Below are 21,795 nucleotides of genomic sequence, written 5' to 3' on the forward strand. Positions count from 1 at the left end.
TTGTTGGTGGCACTACCATTCACTCTCCCATGGTCAAAATCTCCTTCCATCTTTAACTTTTCTCATTCCTATTTCATTTCACATTTCTGAAATCATGTTATCTACCTATTCAAGTCTCTATCTTTTCTCCTCTATTTTTTCACAACCACCAAAGACAAAACATCATTTGCCTATGTTATTGCAAGTTTCCCTAATTGGTGTTTCCTACTCCCCCTTAGGTCAAACCTTCATATTCATTTTTCTTATTCTCTGGGCCATTACTTTTCTGATTAGCTCTCTGCCGTCACCTAAAGTCAAGTCTTGCAATTTGATATTAAAAACATGCTTTGTGAGCGTAGTATGGAGGAGATAGGATTAGATAGGAATTGCTTGGGAAGATTGGGGGGACACTTAATGGATTGAGATCTGGATAAGTCAGCAGTCAAAACAGTTAATTTGGATCATGAGCTTCATTGAGAAAATTTTTATCCTTCAAGAATATAGAAATGAATGATCTTTATGTACTCTATCCTTATCAGACATCACCTGAAATACTTTGTTCAGTTCTGGACATTATGGTTTAAGAAAAATATAAATAAGCTGGAATGTGTCCAGAGAAATGAAACCAGGATTATGAAGGACCTTGAGTTCATGTTACATAAAGATGGATGGAACAAGGCATGTTTAAGCCTGGAGAAGACTTAGTCATCTTTAAGTATTTAAAAGGCTATTATGTAGAGATTAGATTTTTTTTTTTTTGTCCCAGAGGGCAGAAACTAGAGCATTGGGTAAAATTTCAAAGAGCCAAATTCAGTTCTGGTATCAAGAAAAACTGTCTAATAATTAAAGCTGCCTTGAGAAGTTGTGGGGTGGGTCCTCTTTAGAGATATTTAAATACCACTTTGCATATATTATTGTGAATATCTCATTTGTGTAAGGAATGAATTAGATAACGACTTTTGGTTCTTCTACTTCTGAAATTGTGTGACCTAAATGCTATTGATTCCCCTCCCCCAAGTCTTTTCTAATCCTTCATTTTGTTTTGCAATACCCATTGATTTCTCATACTGCATTTATCAATGTTTGTCTTATTCTTTCAATACACTGTTAAGCTCCATCACATCTTATCTAACATTCCCATTCCTTTCCTCCCCCCTTCCTACAGTATTTTGTGAGTGAATATATGTTCTTTCATGCATCCCAAACCACAACATAGTTGTCTCCATCAGTAAACAAAGTTAGAATTTCAAAATTGCAAAAAACAACGTGCAAATTAATTGAAGGTACAAACAGTTCTTAAAAAAGAAAAATCACAACACTGAAAACAGATTTCTGTAGAAAGCAGAAAAAATAATTTATTGCAAAGGGAGATAGAAATTTAATTTTAAACTCTTTGGAAAATACAGTTCAATAAAGCTCCAATACCTTTAGAATACATTTTTCCTCTGAACATGATCTCCTGGTGATTAAGAAAACTGTAGCCATTCATCTTGCTGTAGGAGTCTTATGGCTAATGGTGGGGGGAGGAGTTCTTCAAGTTTTTGGATGTGAATAGGGAAAAGTGAACAATACAACTCACTAAAATCACATTCTTCTGCATCGGAAGAGTCCATATAGCTTTGGGTTATTTGGCATGTACTTTAGATAAAGTAGGCACACAGTTTGACAAAGACTAAATTTTTTAAAAGTATGTAACAGAAAAACAAATACTGAGCTTTAGATTAAGACAAAAATTCAAGTATAGTTTAAATATTTAAGGCAGCTGGTCTCCAAAAAGATGAATTAAGGCAGTCATTGGATTAAGAAGTACTTTAACATGTAGAAGATGTATCTTCTTTACCTGCAAAATAAAACCATTCCAATTATTAGGTCATAAATCTCTCTTCTCATGAGAAAATGATTCACTTAGTAATTTAGGGCAATGAGAGAACCATAAAGTTAATCAGGTCAATAATTAAAAAAAAATCAGATATGGCATGTCTGCTTGTGGGAAAATAATGCAGCATAGAAAGTGTGCTGGCTTTGAAGTGAGTGAACCTGGAGTCAAATTCTAGTTCTTCTTACTTAAATAAGAACATTATATATAATGAAGAACATTTTCAGTTTTCTTGTGTGTGAAATGAAGGGGTGATGGACTAAAAATCTCATGATTTTATGTGTAAAATAAAACTTGGCTTTTATAAGGGGTTGTTTAAAAGTTTGAGCTTTGGGGCGGCTAGGTGGCGTGGTGGATAAAGCATCGGCTCTGGAGTCAGGAGTACCTGGGTACAAATCCGGTCTCAGACACTTAATAATGACCTAGCTGTGTTGCCCTGGGCAAGCCACTTAACCCCATTGCCTAGCAAAAACCTAACCCCCCCCCCAAAAAAACAACAACAACAAAAAACTTTGAGCTTCAATCAAGCAAACTAAAATCTCAACATAACTGACAACGATAATTGGTACCCGGAATATGTAATTTAAAAAAGTAGTAAGAACAAGTGAGATTGGTTGTTGGAATCTATGAAAAAATTCAAATCAATTTATCAAATGATAAATTAGTCATCTCTTCCCCTTTTTGTGGAAGGAAGCAAGATTCTATAAGTGCAGTTAATAATAAAATTACATTTTTCCAGTAAGTTGCTTCTTAATTATTCTCTTGTTTACTGTTCATTCTTGTTTAAACAAATATATGAGGGGACCCCTTGTCCCCTGACAAGGTAATGCAGAATTCCTTCTTCAAAAGATCTATGATTGTGACCCCATCCTTATAATAACTATCAAATAAAAGCTGGCAAAAGCCATTAATTGTGCATTGCCTAGAAGTGAATGAAATCACACAGAGATCAAATTAAGAGGACTAAGACTCATATTTACAAAAATGTTTCTAACAGTTCTTTTTTCTATCTTGGAATTGATTAACTTTTTTTAATTAAAGGTTTTATTTATTTTGAGTTTTACAATTTCCCCCCTAATCTTACTTCCCTCCCCCCAGCCCCCACAGAAGGCAGTTTGTCAGTCTTTACATTGTTTCCATGGTATACATTGATCCAAATTGAGTGTGATGAGAGAGAAATCATATCCTTAAGGAAGAAACAAAGTATAGGAGACAGCAAGATCAGACAATAAGATATCAGGGTTTTTCCCTAAATTTAAGGTAATAGTCCTTGGTCTTTGTTCAAACTCCACAGTTGTTTCTCTGGATATAGAAAGTATTCTCCTTTGCAGACAGCCCCAAATTGTCCCTGATTGTTGCAATGATGGAATGAGGGAGTCCATCAAGGTTGATCATTGCCCCCATGTTGCTGTATAATAGTTCTTTTTGAACTAGTAAAGAACTATAAACAAAGGGGCTGTGCATCAATTGGGGAATGGCCGAACAAATTCTGGTGTATGAATGCAATGGAATATTATTGCACTGTTAAATATGGTAAAAGTTTTCAGAGAAACCTTGATTTGCAGGAACTAAAGTGGAGTGAAGAAGTAATGGAACCAGGAACAGATTTATACAACAGCACTGTGAAGACAAACAACTTTGAAAGACTTGAAAACTCAATATAGCGAATGACCAACCACAATTCCAGAGAGCTGACTTGGAATATGCTCTGGACCCAAAGATGGTGGACGGGGGGGGGGGGGGGGGGGGGGGGGGGAGGAGGATAGAATTTTTGATTATCATCAAGAAGAAAACTTGTTTTAAGTATGTTTGCTAGAATAGCTGTTTTTCTCCCCCCCCCCCCCATGGGAGGTGGTGAGTAGGAAGGAAAGGAATTAAGTTTTTAGTTGAAAAAAAAAAAATAAAGTTAAAAAAAAAAAAACCCAGGCAGGTTAATTATAGGTTGTTTCTACCTACCATTCAAGTCATTCAAGTCAAAAAGAGTGAGGCACCATTTAACTCCTGAGGGTATAAGTGGATGTGTAATAAATGATGAAATGGATTTTAATTTCCTATATCTTAGAAAGCATGACTGTGTCTCTAACCTAATTAGGTCTTTCTATGGGAAGGTTTAGGACAACTTCTTGGAAGGGTGCTTAGGGCATTCCTGAATATGTATGGCTTAGACTGTGAAGGTTCTGTGGTTCATTCCAATACTAAGATTCTATGTATAGCAGAATAAGCCCTATTTGGAATCAAAGTATTTATGCTCAAATCTCGTATCAGTTAATTACTACATTTATGACTTTAGGCAAGTGACCTTCCTCTCTAGGTCTCACAATCCCTCATTTGTAAAATAAGGGAGTTGAATCACATGATTTTCTAAAATCTCTTTCTACTTTAAATCCTATGATCCAAAAATCTAACTTAGTCTGGTAAATTCAGAATTATGGCTTAGACTATAGTAAACTGAATATGGAAGATCTGGAGGCTAGATGTAACATATGTGAAGAGTCTTTTTGGATTAGAAGGTCAATCTTTTCAAGCCTTATAAGAAGTTCCAAACTGAAGAATAATAGCCAGACTCACCATCTTCAGTACTAAAGACTCAAAAATTCATGTACAAAGGCATCAGTGACTTAAGAGTTCACTGGTAAATGCTGGGCTATTTCTAATCCATGAAGAGAGACGGTATCACAATGTTCCAGAACTATAAGCAATAACATTTTAAAACCAAAATGAAGTCAAAGTGACATACAATTTTAAGTAAACTTGGACTAAGAGGCAAAAGAATGACATGGATTGAAAGCTTAGTGACATGTTTTAAAAGATTTTCAGAGTGCTTCACGCTCTGTTACCCTTTAGTAGCAAAGCAAATTTTGTAAAATTAGTGATGAATATCAATTTTATTAGAGAAAATACAATTGAATACTGATCTTTTATCTGCTATATTTTCCCATTAAATGATTATTGATTGGACATCTGAACCACTATGGAAAGTGAAAATGGATTCTGGAAAAATTATATGCATCAGGGAATTATTTTCAAATTTTTATTATTATTATTAAAGTATTATCATTTTATGTTATTATTTTCAAACAGGTTCAATGATACTTTACAAGAAATCAAGCATTAAGATAAATAATAATAATAATTTAATAATAAATAATATGACCTTGTGGTGTGAAGTTGGAGGAAGTCAAATACATATAGCGTAAATTTTCCCTCTACTATGCAATTGTTCTGTTTTTGGATAGCTCTCATGGTCTCTTTTTCAATCTCCCTCATTTGTATATGATGAGGGGAAATAAGACAAAGGTATTATGTATTTAAAACTTTCAGATTAAAAGCTATATATAAAGTGCTATTATTAAAACCACAGTCAGGGTCTGATCTCTCAAATTGTTGCCATGTGGCAATTAATTTAATGAATTTAATTTAATTTTTACTCTGACTTTTAACTTTCATCTAAATAAGTGAAATCTGGCCTCTCCTAGCTATGTTAGCACTTAAGTGATCATAATACTCCTTGAATAATTTTTTATAGCTATCATTTGACATTTATTCAGCATACAAATACTCACTGTCTACCCAGTACAAATTATGGTAAGTAGTATAATGTAATGACAAACACACTAGTCTGAAAGTCGAAGTTTAGACTTTAGTTCTGGCTCATTTTTAACTCTCTAGGTCTCAATTTTGTCATCTTTACAATGAGGGGGTGGATAAAATGATTTCTAATTTCCCTTCTGGCACTATTAATACTTTACACACACACACACACACACACACACACACACACACACACACACACACACACTTTGAAAGTTAAAAATTTTTGTGGGTTTAAAAACAATATGTAGTGAGTGATCAACCACAATCTCAGGACTGATGTTTAAATATGCAGAGAAGGTGTATATGAATGGTACTAACACCTACTTATCCACCACCACCATCCCTACCTTCCAAGGAGCTTATGATAGTAGGACTGACAAAAGAGACATAAAAATGAAGAAGAGGAAAACACATGGCGGTAAGTAAATGCCAAAGAGATGGAAAAGACAAGTTTAGGTAAGAGAGCATATTGTGAAAAGAGTTGAATATTTACAGAACAGTAGAATTCAACAATGTGAAGATGAGAATGGCACAAGCAACAGAAGCAATATGCAAGCTGTTTTCAGGATTGTGTAGTAAATTCAGAGGACTTGCTAGTAAATTAATAAAAGTTTCTTCATAATGCTGAATCATATATATTTAACATACATTCATTTAAAAAAATGAGTTCAACTAAATATTTGCGAAAGGTCTGTGATATATGTACTACTACATACTAGTACCACGTATGTCCTATATATGTACTATAGAATAAAAAGCAAAAATGAAATAACCCCTAACTTCAATGATATTTTACCTAAGATACTAATGGGAAATGCACAAAGATAGAGGTCTAATACAAAGCAGGAAGTGGCTAATTACTAAAGTAATAGTCCAGGAAAAAGCTATACTTTCATTTGGGGTGAGAGGAAATTAAGAGACATGAAAAAGAAAATGTGATACCTGAACTGAGTCTTGAAGGAAGACAAGATTCTGAAAGGGAGGGTTGAGACAGTAATTCATTGTAGGCACTAAGGATCGAATACTGAATTGAAGGAACAAATAGCTATCTAGAATACAAAATACATGAAAGAATTCATCAATGTCTGGGGGAAGCCAGGCACATATGATACATAAAGCAGTGGGGGAGCTTTGAATTCATCCTCTAACTACTCTGGAAAGCAATTCAGAAATTATCAGACACTGAACTGCTTATATACTTTGACAAAATGATTTCACTACTAGGCATATACCCAGGAGTAAAATATAAGGCAGAGAGGCTTTAATGCTAGGTTAAAGAGAATGTAAGTTTTTCCAGAGGAAATGGGAAGTCACTTAAGTTTTGTTTTGTTTTTTTATTATAAAAGAGAGTGACAGTGTCAGATACCTGTGACTTGGGATTATTTTGGCAGCTGTGAGAAGGAGGGATTGGAAAATGGAGAATAGAGGCAGAGAGGCCAACTCGGTGGATATTGTAATAGTTCAGACAATATATGGACTTCAAAGGGGAAGGGAGGTGGATTAAACAGAAAGAAGGGGAGAGATGCAAGAGAAGTTGAAAATGGAGAGTGAAAACAAAAATCAAAGATATTCAAGGAAAAATTGATGAAACTCTCAACAGAAATAGGAAAGTTTGATGGACAATTACATTTGAAGTTCTGATAGTACAATCAGTTTATGTCCAGCACACAACTGGAGATAAGGAATTTTAGTATAGTATAGTATATTATTACTAGCTATTTAAAATTTGGTAATTGTTTGAGTAGAGATATTAACTGAATGCATGGGTACAGATAAGATCAATAAGTGATAAAAGTCTAGGTTAGATCCTTTTGAAAATACAAAATTTAGAGAATGGGAGACTGATGATGATCCATCAAAGAAGATCAAGAAGGAAAAAACAAACATAGGAAAACAAGTGTCAAGGAAATTAAGGAAAGATTGTATTTAGGAGGAAAAGGTTGTCACAGTGACAAGAACTACAGAAAGGTCAGGGGCAGTAGTAAGGACTAAGAAAAGGGTTTTCTGTTCCTGAATGGAAAAAGATAGGATCAAAGAAAATTATCTTGGCAGCAAAGTCCATGGTATCCTGAGACTAGAACTATGGAAAAAGTGATATCAGCTAAGTCTGAGTGTTGAACAGGAAAGATGAAGGAACTGAAATCAACTGAACTCAATATTCTCTGAAAGAAGGGTGTCAGGGTCATCTAATGAGAATGAAACTAAGGGACTGGAAAAAAAGGTTTTTCAGGGCTGAAATGAAGAGTGTGATAGAGAATTGGATGATTATCACGAAGGCCTATTTAAGGTTAGAGAACACGTGCAGTAGCTTAAGAATGAAATATGATGGCAGTCCACGAGTGAGGACCTGTAGAGTGTAAAGAGGAAAGAGACAAGAGGCAAGGGATTTGAATTATGTTTTTCAACTGTGTCCTATTCTCCAGGATCCCATTTGGAGTTTTCTTGGCAAAGAAACTGAAGTTTGCCACTTTTCTCCAACTCATTTTAAAGATAAGGAACAGAGGCAACAGGGTGAAATGACTTGCCCAGAGTCACAAGGCTATCAAGTATCTGAGGTCAAATTTGAATTCGGGTCTTTCTGACTCTGGTGCTCTTTCCACTGAATTAACTGCCCCAAAAGGATTTAAGGGTGGAGACCAAAGACTTATTGAACTGATTAACAATTTTTAACCAAAGCTTATTAATCACCTATTATGTACCAAGAACTGTGCATTTGCCAGTATCTGGTCTTTTAGAGTTTAGTTATTAATTCTATTGTAGTTATCTATTATCCAGAATATTAAGGAATGAAAGAAAGCCTAGAACAGGGAGGGATAAAGGGATTGGAGATCATCCTAAAAAATGAAGAACAGCTTTAGGAAAAATGAGGCAATAGAAATGAAAGGACAGCAATTCAAATAAGAGCATGTTATGGAGGTATTTCCTCTGAATGAGTTCCAGACCTACTCACATAGCTCAGCAGCCCTGGGAAAAGTTATTTGTTCAAATTCTTTTATTCTATGCCCCTTCCCAAAAATCTTCACATTTGTTGTCCAGGATTTTCATGCTTGATCATATCAAGAAAGTAGAATCTGGGGTGGCTAGGTGGCACAGTGGATAGAGCACCGCCCTGGAGTCAGGAGTACCTTAGTTCAAATCCGGACTCAAGACACTTAATAATTACCTAGCTGTGTGGCCTTTGGCAAGCCACTTAACCCCCCACTGCCTTGCAAAAACCTGAAAAAAAGAAAAAAAAGAAAGTAGAATCTGAGGGCCTTGTAACAATAGTTTCAACTACATGGATTTTTCCTTGGGAAATATAAGGAAATTATCCTGTTAACACTTAAAAGCTTTTCTAGTTCATTCTTGCTACCATTTTCATGTTTGAGGCTCAGTGGCTAAAATATTTGCCTATGTCTTTATGACTAATGATGTAACTTTTGTTTCTAAATTGTAATACTTGTAATGTTTTAAAGGGAATTTTATTAAACTTGGATTTGAATGTATAGTTAGCAATGCAAGATACTTCTTTTGGGGAGAGTAACATCTCCTTTTTCAATAAAATGTTGGATATTTCAATTTTGCATTTATATTTATATTCACAGGGTACTTTGTGTGTTCAAAAGAGAAAATATCTGATATTTCTGTACCAAATTATGTTTTCCTTATTGTCTAATAAAAAGGAGTATATAGAGATGGAAACAAATATAAATACTTTTTAAAAAAAGATCATGACAGTGGAACAATTTGGGTTAATGGTGATATCTAAAGTAGTATTAAACTTGTGGGCTGCAGAAAGTAGAGACAGAAGAACTGAAGAAGTCAATGAATTGGGAGGCCAGTGTGTTTGAAGAGATATCAACATAAATATTGAAGTCACTGTCTAATGAAGATAGGCCCCTGGGTGGGGGGGGGGGGAGAGGAAGAGTCATCTAGATATTGGATAATGCCTACTTATTGCAAATAATGCCTTATTGTACCTCTAATTGTCTCCTTGATCCTATCCTTTTCCATTCAGGAACATATGTCCTTTTTTTGGTCCTTACTCTATTGCTCCTGACCTTTCTGAAGTTCTTGTCACTATGACATTTTTCTCCTAAATGCTATTTCCTTGACACTTGTTTTTGACTTTTCCTTCTTGATCTTCTTTGTGGGATCAACATCAGTCTCATGCTCTTTAAATTTTGTACCTTCAAAAGGATCTAACCCAGACTACTTTCTCTTTCTCTATACTTTTTTCACTTATTGATCTCATCTGTACTCATGGATTTAGTTATCATCTTTACTCGGACAATTCCCAAATTCAAATAACTACTGATAATCTAGTATGCAAAACCTCATTACTTCTGGATAGGGTAATAATGAGGGTTGGAATCAGCTAAAAAGGAAAGGTTACTAAATGATGGCAGCAGAAAAGTCATCAGAAATTAGAAGTAGACAGCAGAGCATGAGACAAAGAATAAATCAGAACTGGAAAGGATGTGATGTCTTCAGGAGAAAGGGACAGAAGGAAAAAAGGTTGTTAAAGAGATCTAGAATGAAGAATTTTTTTTTAAACCCAGAGTTTTGAGAGGAGGACTAAGCAGGATTAGGACAAGCATATGATATAAATAACAGGTGAAAGGGATTTTTGCCCTGGCAGATGGCAGTAATGAAGAACAAGATTAGAGGTGAAAAAAAGGAATTTGATACTGAACATAGGGAGTAACAAATCTAGAGCTTATAGACTAAATCCACAGCAAAATCCTAATTAGAAATTTGGTTTGAAAGTGCTTCTACTAATGTTATCCCTCAAGTAGAATTGTCATAATGGACTAGGGTGGGGAGGAATAGAAGAATTATTGTTGTGAGGAAGTTCAGATGATGAAGGAGGATGAAGTTGCTTTTTGAATGTGAATTCATTTGAATGAATGACCATAGTCAAATACCTAAGTACTAAATCAAAATGAAGGAACCATGACCAAATTGGACTGAATTTGAGAGAAAGTTTGATAAAAAGCTCTTTGCAGCAGCACACACATTAAAGAACACAAATGTACTAATGTTACTCTCAATCCTTGTTCCCTAAAGTATTTTTATTCTACATCTAATGCTAAAACCTCTGCTATGGACCGTGTTTTAGATTTCCTTATTGTAGAATCACAACAAAGAAATGGAACACTTAGAAACATCATTTCTGATATACGCCTATGTATCTATTATTATTGTCTCATTTATTCATTTATCTGTTTGTTTATTTATTTATTTTTAGGGTTTTTGGGAACGCAAATGGGGTTAAGTGGCTTGCCCAAGGCCATACAGCTAGGTAATTATTAAGTGTCTGAGGCTGGATTTGAACTCAGGTACTCCTGACTCCAGGGCCAGTGCTCTATCTACTGCACCACCCAGCCGCCCCAAGTCTCATTTAAAATTCAGAGCTCAGAAATCTATACTCTGGAGTATTTGTGAAAGAATGCTAACCAATGAATGAAATGAGCTACAATTTCTATCATTTAATTATTGTGGCTTAATTATTTCAATAAGTGAAAGAAAATCATAGCAATTAAGGTGATTATAATACAAAATAAGCTAGGCAGCATATAGGAAATTTTTTTTTATGTTGATGAAACTGAATAGCTGTGAAGCATGTATGATTATGATTGTTCCCCAGTGTACTCAACTGAACACTATGTTCTAGCTTATACCTCCTACTTTCCAAATTTGATCTCTTAAAATAAATTATTTTAAAAAAAATCAAACATAAGAAAGTTGCTATTTGTGCTTAAGTATTCAGCAAGTATGTACAAGAAATCCTTCTTTGCTGATAGTACACAATCTCGACCACAATCCCAAAGGTAATTTATATGTCACTTGTCCTAATAGAACCTATCTTAAAATGCTTTAGCACAGTACATGGTACACCTGTAATGTATAATAAATGCTTACCAAGCCTTATTTTATGGAGTTCAGGCTTAGCCTTCAATCCTGTTATTTTAATCTCTAAAATCTTATAGCTAGTAGCAGCTTAACAGAATTCAAAAATCACATTATGGTAATATTTCTGGATCACTATAATGGGAAAGTGATCATAATCCACTCTCAATCTGTAGTATGAGGACTTCCAACAACCCAAAGCTGTGTTGTAAATTGGTTATCAAAATTAAGTGATTAATAAGTTAATGTTCAAAACAATTCAAACCAATGGCAATTGAAAAGAATGATAATGATGACGTTTGGTCTTAACTCTCAAAGAAAACAAAAGGGAATTATGTAAATACAACTAGAAAAATGTTCTTTATAAAAAGAGGTCACTAATTGGAGAGATATCAAATGCTCAAAAAAATATTCCTAAATTAATATAACAAATTTGGTGCTATGTCAAATTAATAAAGGGTTACTAGAACTAGGAAAAAAAATTCAAAAGTGAGCTAAAACAAATTTCAACTTAAGTGTGAAAAAGTCAAGAATCTTTAGAGTAATAATGGAAAAAATTGAGGTTGTAGGTTAGAGATATTTGCAGAAAGGTATAGGAAATAGTCAAATCTGTGTTTTCATAAGTGTTGCTCCCAGAATTTGCTTTTTTAAAATACAATCATACTATCAGTTTTGGAGGTAGTTCTGGCTTTGGAACAAATTTCTGGTTAAGGGTCTTTGCTAATAATAATAATAATAATAATAATAATAATAATAACAATAAGTTTCTTTGTTTTTTTAAGTTTATGGAAATAGTTTGATAATAAAATTATCTACTTTTTTAAAAATAAAAAAGATGGAAAAGAACTAAGCAGTATCCAATCTTAAAATATATTCTACAAAGCAAATATCAAAACTGGATTATGGTAAAAAAAACAGAAAAGTTAGCTAGGAAGAACAGATTAGGCACATAAAATCAGGAACAAACTAATATAGTAGTATAGTGTTAGAGAAATCCAAAGACTACAATTAATGGGATAAAGACTCACTATTATTCAAAGATGAGTACTCAGAAAACTAGAAAGCAGTGTTGCAGAAATTAGTTTAGCCAAACACCTCACACATCCTGTAGCACAACAGACAACAAACTGATTCAGCACATAAACACCAAAGTAACATCACAAACAAATAAAGGAACAGGGAAGATTATTATTATTATTTTTTTTTACCGATTTTTACCAATTGTTGGTATAGTACTTAATCAAACAAGACAGAGAGATTCACAGGAGATAAAATATGGATATTTCTGATTAAAATAGAAAATAGAAAAATCAATATAATTCAAATTAGAAAGGAAATAGATGTAAGAGTCATTCTACAAGAGATAAATGGTCAAAGGATATGAAAAGGCAATTCTAAAGAGATAAAAATCTAAGAACAAAAAATGCTCCATTTCACTAACAATACATAATGAAAATTAAAACTCTGGTTCTACCTTTAAACCTAGTAGACTGACAAATATTATCAAAAAGAGCAAGGAGGAGAGGGGAAGAAATGATAATTTCTTGAGGGGAAAACTTTAAGAGCTAAATAGGACATAAAAGATGAAGCAGTTCAAACTAATTTGAAGAAATTTAAGAAGTGAATTTTAAGAAAATGTGAGAAATTTAAGAATATAACTTGCCAAGGGTTAAACCAATAATTGATGGCAGAACAAGTAGTAAAACTCGTAACTTCCATATTCTTTCCACTATATGTATAAATTACATTAAGTTGGATAGTGGTGACTGGCTCTAAATAACCTGGTCACATGAGTGGAAATCTGGACAAAGTTATCTCACACAAAATTCCATGAAGGAGATTTAAGACCTGGCTACAAAAGAAAATTAGTAAGATTTTAGTTCTTTTTAAGAACTCATTTTTTTTCTGCATAGATTGATGACTAGTCTCGTCTGCAAATAAAAAGTAGCTGAAAAAAGATAAAGGACTCTTCTTTTTTCTTCACATAAATTCAGATTATTTTCTTTCTTCCTGTGGTAAATACATTTTCACTTTCTGGTATATTCAAATTGGTAAACTTTACTTAAACATTTTATCAATTATGTGTATATGTGTGTAAGGATATGTATTATGTTCCACAGGTTCTTCCTTCTCAAATGCCAAAATAATTTCAAAGAAGATCCCAGTGCAGAATGAACTTCAAAGAACCTTTAGATAAAGCCTCATTAAAGTCTTTAGCATTTTCTGTAATGTCCCTAAACTCTACATACTTTCTAAATAATGTAGTTTACTTTCTTAACAATGACAAAAAAGTTCCCTTACATGATAATGAACAGTCCCTATTTGAATATTACTGAACTGTAGCAAGTTGAATTTAATTGCATTCATTAATGTAGTGAGTGCCCAAAGCATATCCAGATAAACTAATGAGGAAGTTATACTGAATATCAATTTATTTTTTGTAAATTAGCTGATATTAAAGGAAATTCTATTGTCATTCACCTCCAAATCTGTTTATTTAATCCAGATCAGGGTTAAGTTGGGGCATGTTTGTACATTCAAATGGTCTTTAAAATCTGTCTCTAATCATAGACCCAGCAACACTCATGTAAAAGGCCCCATTTATACTTACATAGATGATGGAGAATTTCATAGACCATCCTCTTCCTTAAGGCCAGTGATGCTTGAGATACCAGATGGTTTCATTGTGTAACTCTGGTCCAAAGAGAGGGTTGAGCTGGGCCAGAATAGCAATCAGCCAACTGCAAAATGGGGGGTGGGTAAGGGGTGGATAGGAAAGTTTGTGGGGAAAGAAGGGGGAAAATTTAAATTATATTAGAACTATGACCACTTGAAGGTAAAAGATATGATAACACATATTTCTTAATACCTTGGTAAGGGCAAAAATAAACCATTTTTCTGACAAATTATTAATAGCCTTCAAGTCAGACTTTACCCAGGGTACTACACTTAAAGAGCATATATTCTAATTATGGTACAAAGGATTTTTTTTCCCCTGCCCTGTTAAGGATTTTTGGTACTAGTTAATTTCATATAATTCTTCTTCGTTTAAGAGCAAATGTCAAAGCACCGGCCTTGGAGTCAGGAGTACCTGGGTTCAAATCCAGTCTCAGACACTTAATAATTACCTAGCTGTGTGGCCTTGGGTAAGCCACTTAACCCCATTTGCCTTGCAAAAAACCTAAAATAAATAAATAAATAGATAAATAAAGAGCAAGTGTCTCAACTTTTTCCTCTTTTCCTTCTCTAAAAATCTTTTAAGTCTTCCATGAATATTGTGGACTCCCTGAAGTCTAATGCAGATGAAATGGATTGAGTTCTTCAGTTGCTCTTTACCTGATTATATTTCTCTAGATGTTTTCCAGTCTATCAATGTCCTTCCAAAAATGTGGTGAATGAAAAATCTAATTCTCCAGATGCAAACCAACCAGGATTGAAGACTGCAGAAAAATAACCCCGTTTGTTTTGGAAACCAAGGTTCTAATGCAGCCAATGAGTCCATTTGCTTGTTGGCTATCATTCCAATACTATTGGATTTGTAGTTCATCAAAAACCCCTTATCTCTTTTAGGTAAGAAACCTTCACTTATCTTATACTTAAAAAAAACCAATTTCACAAACCTATTATTCTTTTTTTGTTGCTTTTTTCCCTGTTTTTTTTGCAAGGCAATGGAATTAGGTGACTTGACCAAGGCCATACAACTTGGTAATTATTAAGTGTCTGAGGCTGGATTTGAACTCAGATCTTCCTGACTCCAGGGCCCATGCTTTCTCCACTGTGCCACCTAGCTGCCCCCACATTTATTCTTATTAAATTTCATTTTATTTTGTTCAATGTTTTAGTCAGCTAAAAATGTTTTAGATCCTGACTATGTTAAAGTTTATTAGCATCTAAATGATCCCTGCCACTTTTGTGTCACCTGACAATTGCATCAGCAGGTCAAGTCTTTATCAAAGTCACTGACAGTAATTCTAACAGTCAAGAATAGATTCCATCTTAAGAACAGAAGCATTCCATTAGAATTTTTGCTTTGTTTTTAACCTCATTCATTAACTCTCTGGTTCCTGTCATTCAATAAACTTCTAATTTTCCAATCAAAATACAAGATCAATATTATCTACTTGGCATATTTGTCTTGTCCACAGGATAGAAAGAAACCTTGTCAGATGCTCTGGTTAATCCATAACAATATTCAACTGGCCAGTCTTAAAAGAGGGAATTCAATTCTGGCATGATATGTGCTTGAAGATCTTCTTGGGTTCAAGAGATCACTGCCTTGTTTTTCTGTTGTTCACAAAATATCCTTATAATAACGGAGGTTAAATTTTGCCAGGAATTGAAGTCCGGACTACTGACAATAGTTTTAGATGTGATTCACCTCTCTCTTTCTGGATAATCTAGGTAACATTCCTTTTAGCTGTAGTCCATTTTTCATTCTTCAAAGACCCAATTTACAGTGGCAAAGAAATCACGACTACTAATTTTTTTCAGCACACCACAGTAAGTAAATCCTATGGGCCTTGTGACACAGGACTTATTAAGCATAATTAGTGCAGTCTTATCTCCAACTTTACTTAATTTTAACTCAAGTCATTCTTGTTCTGTCTTTTCTAATCCAAATATTAATCCTTTAGTGAGAAAATGGAAGCAAAACAAAAGATACAAGGTTCTGCCTTGTCTTTTCCTTTATCATAAAGACATCTATCCTGAGTAATATGTCATAGTTCTTTTTTCCTTTCCATTTCCAAAATTTTGCTAAAAGAAAAAACAAAAACCCAACAACTCAGGTAGAAACCAGGTATATGAAATAACTGTGCTGATTTCTTCTAAATTGGTATATAACATTCAATTCCTGAAGAAGGGGAAAATTTTCTACACAAGAACAAATTCCAAAAGGATGTGTTTGGTCTGTATTCTTTTATTGCCATTTGCTATATCATTTTGGACAAATGGGATGATGTATATAGTGTTTTAAGAAGTACTAAAATAAATGCTAGCTATTATTTTCATAATAACCTTTCTGATGATGGTATTGTAGTAGCAATATAAAAATACAAAATCCTGCTGAAGAATCTAAATCTATCTGATATATCAAAAACTGGTGTACAGAGACAGAAAAAACTAAATAAAACAACTCCACCCCCATCTCATCACACCCCCAAATACACATACAAAGAATAAGGTTTTTTTGTGTCAGGAAATAAAGCACCTGGAGAAATCATACCAAAATAGCTATCGTATGCTGACTCATTTTTTTTAAAACAATAGTTTATTTAAATGAGATAGATATGGTCTCCTGATTGACATATCATACAAACAAAACATCTCAGTTATGTAACTAAAATTTTAGCATCTATTGAATACTCGAAATGCTAAGAGAGAAACAGAGGAGAGGTGCTTGTCTATTTGAAAAAGCTTTTTACTTAAGCGATCAGTAGCAAGTTGCAGAGCTAAGAGGCATGGAAAATTCCACACAAACCAGGGATTCCCCAACCACAGCAGGCAGTGCATGCAGTGACTCTAAAATGGCTGCATCTACTTTCAGTTGAAATAATGTTTAGCATATGGAGAGAAAGATCCTCTTTAGAAATATTAAAGCAAGTATTTATTAGACTGACATCAACCCCTGCTCCCCCTCCCCCCAAGCAGGAATGAGTACTAAAAAGATTTCAGTTCTATTCATTCTAATAACATATTAGACAAGTTGAGAAGATCCAGTTTGCCATAGGAGAATGGCAAAATAAAACCAGCTGTATATATTCACCAGTTTAAAATAGGGGTTAAATATCTGTCAATATCCAAAATACAAGATCAAAGACTTAGAGCTGACAGGGACCTCAGAGGTCAGTTGTCTAGTCTAATTCTCACTGTGCTACAGAAGAAACTGAAGAACAGAAAGGTTAAAAGACTTGTCTAATACCATGAAAATAAGAAATGGCAGTATTGGGATTCAAACCAAGATGCTCTCTGCCTCTTAAGTCCTAGGTTCTTTCCACTGAACTATTAATGCCTCTAATAAAAGACGTTCTATTGATTTCTTGGTCCCTGTTGAAAGACAAAAGCCACTACTTACATACTTTAAAAAAAAATTTCTTTTCTAAGCTAAAATACTTACTTGAAAAAAATTCAAGTAAATCCCTCAAGAAACTTCCCAGGCAAATTTCCAGCCAGCTGAGCTCTCTGTCTATCCTCTGATTTGAGCCTGACTCAAAATTTCACTTTGAAGCTGATAAACACGCAGAAGAACTGAAAGAAAAAAATTCCACTTTTAACTGATGGAAGTGGGTGGACGAAGAGAGATCATATTCCAGTAGCAAGTCTATTACTTCATGTTTACGAAAAGAACCAAATGTACCCTTAACATCTGGCCAAATCATTCCACATGTCTCTATAATCTGAACTTCAGCCCAGTTACTGAGTATCTGAGCTTATTTCAACTATCAAGATAGCCCTGGAGTCAAAAGAACTTGACCTGGACTCAAGAATAATCATAAAAAAACTTCTTATAGTCAAAAAGGTCCTTAACATTTTCCTTCACAGAGAAAACCTACCTGAAATACTATGCTGTTTCATGTGAACATTTTTACTTTCTTCCTCATCTTCCTTCATTCTCTTCTCCTAGTTTCCAAAGTGGGAATACAGGAAAGAAAAATGGGCACAATTCTAAATACTACATTTAGTTAAAAATTTCTTGTACACTAACTAGAAAAGTAAGTCCAGGTCCAATGTCCTTAGAATAGAGTTAGTCTTTCCTTCAGTCTTGACCTAAGCAGTGGTGACATCTTTAGAGTGGGAGAACATCAAAGTTCTTCCACTATCTCACTAGAGAAAAGATTCCCAGGATGGTGAGCTTTTTCATAAAAGATACTAAAAATGTATTCAAGTTAAGGCAGAACTTTAAAGCAAACTAATTCAGGTTGTCACTTACTTACTCTTTTCAAAATCCTCCAACATTCTTATCTTTTGATCCTGTGAAAGATGACCTACATACCACTACAGATTCACCACAGATCTCTGATCTGTGAACTATATTACAAAGAACTAATTGTGTGAAATTACTATGTAATTGAACAAACACAATTTGGAGTCAGGTAGTCATGGCTTTAACCCCTACTTCTGTAGGGGAAGTTCAGTTTACTTCTCTGGGCCAAAACTTTCCCACTTATAAATTAAAAGTGTTGGGAATAAATGATCTCCAGAACCTCTTCTGGCTCTAAATCCTATATTTTTAGGTTCACTATGATAACCCATTTTTACATGATGTACAGCTCTTTCTACTGTCCAGATACCTTTGCAAACTAACATGTGACAACATCAACTAAACAAAGGAATGTTATATGAGAGGCTGTTCAGGAAAGGAAAAAAGGAATCTTCTGAATGTGCAGAGAGTAAATACTCAAAAGTATCATGATTTTGTAAGTCAATAAAATTATATGCATCTCTATTAACTGCAAAGTTTCATCAACTGCTATCACATATACAATAAAGCCCTGCCTAATCCATTGTTAGGCAAAAATTCTCTTGGCATTTTTGTTATTCTCTTAAGCTGATTTTTAAAAAAATAATTATTTGTACTTCTATCTTACCTCTCCCATTGGACTATAAAATATAAAGTAGAACACAAGGGAAGAGGGAGCCCTGGCAAGATAATGCCCCAAATCTTTGCATAGAGGAAGGCTCAAAAGCAGAGAACTAGTTTTAGTCTAGCCCTCTCCTCAGGGTAGGAATGCTTGATTCAAGAGATATGCAGTGGGGCCGCTAGGTAGCATAGTGGATAAAGCCTTACCAAAAAAACCTAAAAAAAAAAAGAGATATGCAGTGTGGCCTTGGGCAAGCCACTTAACCTCAATTTGCCTTGCAAAAACCTAAAAAGAGATACTCAATGCAATTCCCTTTCAAACTGCAGGATGTTTAAAGAGGCAAGCTCATCTTAGAATTAAATCCAGAATGTAGTTTCAAACAGTTTTTTAATAATTTGGAGGTTTTTAAAAAATATCTAACTCTCTGGGGAAACAAATGTAATTTATAGTTTGGTATGGCAAGTGAGTTTTTTCTTTTAATTATTTAAAATTTAATATTTAGTTATCATTTTGTACAATTTTTTTATACAATAAAATATTCTTGTTTAAGAGTAAACAAAATATCTTCTCCCCCCAAAAAATATACTCACTTGAGCGATAAATTAAAGGGGGAGAGGAAAAAATTAAAATAAAAAAATAATAGTAATAATTGTGGGTATGGCTAGGTAGTGCAGTAGACAGAGCACCAGCCATGGAGCCAGGAGCACCCAAGCCCATATCTAGACCCATACATCCAACAATCACCCAGCTGTGTGACATGCAAGCCACACCAACTCCACTGCCCTGCATAAACCAAAAAAAAAGAAAAAAAAAAGACCTAAAAATAAAATAAAATATTAATAATAGTAGGGATGGCTGAGTGGCAGACAGAGCACTGGCCCTTAAGCCAGGAGCACCCGGGTCAAATCGGGCCTCAGATACCCAACTATCACCCTGCTATGCAGCCTCAGGCAGGAGATCCAGCCCCATTTGCCCTGCACCCCCCAAAATAATAATAAAAAAATTTGCTTCAGTCTGTGTTCCAACACCATCAACTCTGTCACGAGTGGATCACATTCTTTATAAGTCCATCACAAAAGTTATTTCCATATTTTTCCACCTTTGCCATTGCTGATTGCAACTCCCTCCTTTCTTATTTCTCCACTACCGTGTACTATATTTTCTCTCTCCTTTCACTGACTCTGCTGCAGGGTAGCTGAGTGGCACAACAGACAGTTCCCTGGCCCTGGGGCCAAGAGGCCCCGAGCCCCCATACCACCCCTTAGGGCCAGCATCCACCTGGCCCTATGGTCCTGGACAAGCCATCCAATCCCAGCCCCTTGCAAGACTTAAAAAAGAAAATGCGTTGTATCTGAACACGCCCCCATGGTCCATCTTCTCCTCCTTCATTCACATCCCCACCCCTTCCCCCTGTCCCCCCCTCCTTCTTACTCCAGATGCCTATACCCCATTGAGTATATTTGCTGTTTCCTCTCCTAGCCACCTCTGATGAGAGCAAAGGTTCCCTTATTCCCCCTTGCCTCCCCCCTTCCATATCATTGCAATAGCTCATTGTAATAAAAATCTTATTATATGAAATATCTTGGCCTATTTCCCCCTCTCCTTTTTCTTTCTCCCATTACACTTACCTTTTTTCTATTGACTCCATTTTTACACCATATTTTATTTTCAAATTCAGCTTTCTCCTGTGCTTCATCTATAAAAGCTCCTTCTACCTGCTCTGTTAATTGAGCATATGAGTATTATCAGTGTCATTTTTCTATGAAGGAATACATGCAGTTCATCAAATATGGAAAATAATATAAGATATAAACTGAAAATCAACTTCATGAAAATATTCAGTTTATATCTTATATTATCCTATATATATATATATTATCCTTTTTTCAGAAGGTCTTTTCCCAGATTATTTTTTTTTTGGACTAGGTTAAAGAGGCCTTTCTCTGCCTCTTTTTCCACTCTCTTTCATTTGCCATGGGATCTGGGAACTGACCAGAATTGGGGTGAAGGTCGGGGTATCACCTGAGATATCTTGGGAATTGCAAGCCTTAAATCAAAGACAGGTCAACGATAGGTGCAAGGTCAAGCCCCACTAAATCATCCTTTGGGTCCTGATTGACTAAGAATAAATGTAAAAACCAATGGTTTTGTAAAAAAAAAAACCCTGTGGGTTTTCCTCTCCCACACCTCAATCAAAGTGAGCTTGGTTCAAAAGATCATGGTCTGCCACTTTGTTCAGGGTTATCTCTAGTCATTCTGATCCATACCTTTAACTCTGCACAACCCTCTGTCATTTAAATCCAATTCACTGCATGTCAAAGCTTTATTTCTCTAATGTCATGGTCCCCTTTGAGAACCAAAGACAACAACTATAATATAAGGGTCTCAGCTCCCCTTCAACACTTAAGCTAACAATTCACCGAAATACAGAATGGGTTTTATTTTACTTGACAGAAAAACGAAAAACATTAAGTATTTGCTCCTAAGTCCATAAAGTCAAAGACAACTCTTTCCCTCTCTGAATCCCACATAGGCAAAATGATTTTCTTTTAAACACTACACTTGTCAAATCACTCTCCTACCCAGTGAATTCCAGTGGTTCTCTGTTGGTTTTAAAACTAAAAAAAAACAAATGGGTTGATCCTGAAAGTTCTTTACAACCTAACCCCACTTTCTACCTTCATGATTACTTCCCTCCATGTATTCTGTAGTCCCATCATATTGTGCTATGCCTCACAAGTGACATCTGTCGCCATGCCTTTGTAGTGGCTGTCCTTATGCCTAAAATATTTTCCCTCAATAGTTCTGGCTCTTGGAATTCTTGTGCCAGTGCCATCATCTGCAGGAAGCTTTTGCTGCCCCTGAGTTGCTAGT

At 34.9% G+C, this 21,795-nt stretch overlaps 1 protein-coding gene across 1 annotated transcript in view; it reads right to left on the bottom strand.

The window, feature by feature from the left end:
• Positions 1 to 1,308: 1,308 nt before the first annotated feature.
• ATP6V0E1 (ATPase H+ transporting V0 subunit e1) overlaps positions 1,309 to 21,795 on the bottom strand; it is a 41,524-nt gene continuing 21,037 nt past the window's right edge. Inside the window, exons 3-4 of the mRNA XM_074212398.1 lie at positions 13,953 to 14,082; positions 1,309 to 1,819 (exon numbers count right to left, since the gene is read on the bottom strand). Of these exons, the coding sequence (XP_074068499.1) occupies positions 13,989 to 14,082 (94 nt within the window). The 3' untranslated portion in view covers positions 1,309 to 1,819; positions 13,953 to 13,988. The remainder of the gene's footprint in view (positions 1,820 to 13,952; positions 14,083 to 21,795) is intronic.

Source organism: Macrotis lagotis, chromosome 1 (genome assembly GCF_037893015.1).
Source record: "Macrotis lagotis isolate mMagLag1 chromosome 1, bilby.v1.9.chrom.fasta, whole genome shotgun sequence".
In the NCBI taxonomy this organism is placed as follows: Eukaryota; Metazoa; Chordata; class Mammalia; order Peramelemorphia; family Peramelidae; genus Macrotis; species Macrotis lagotis.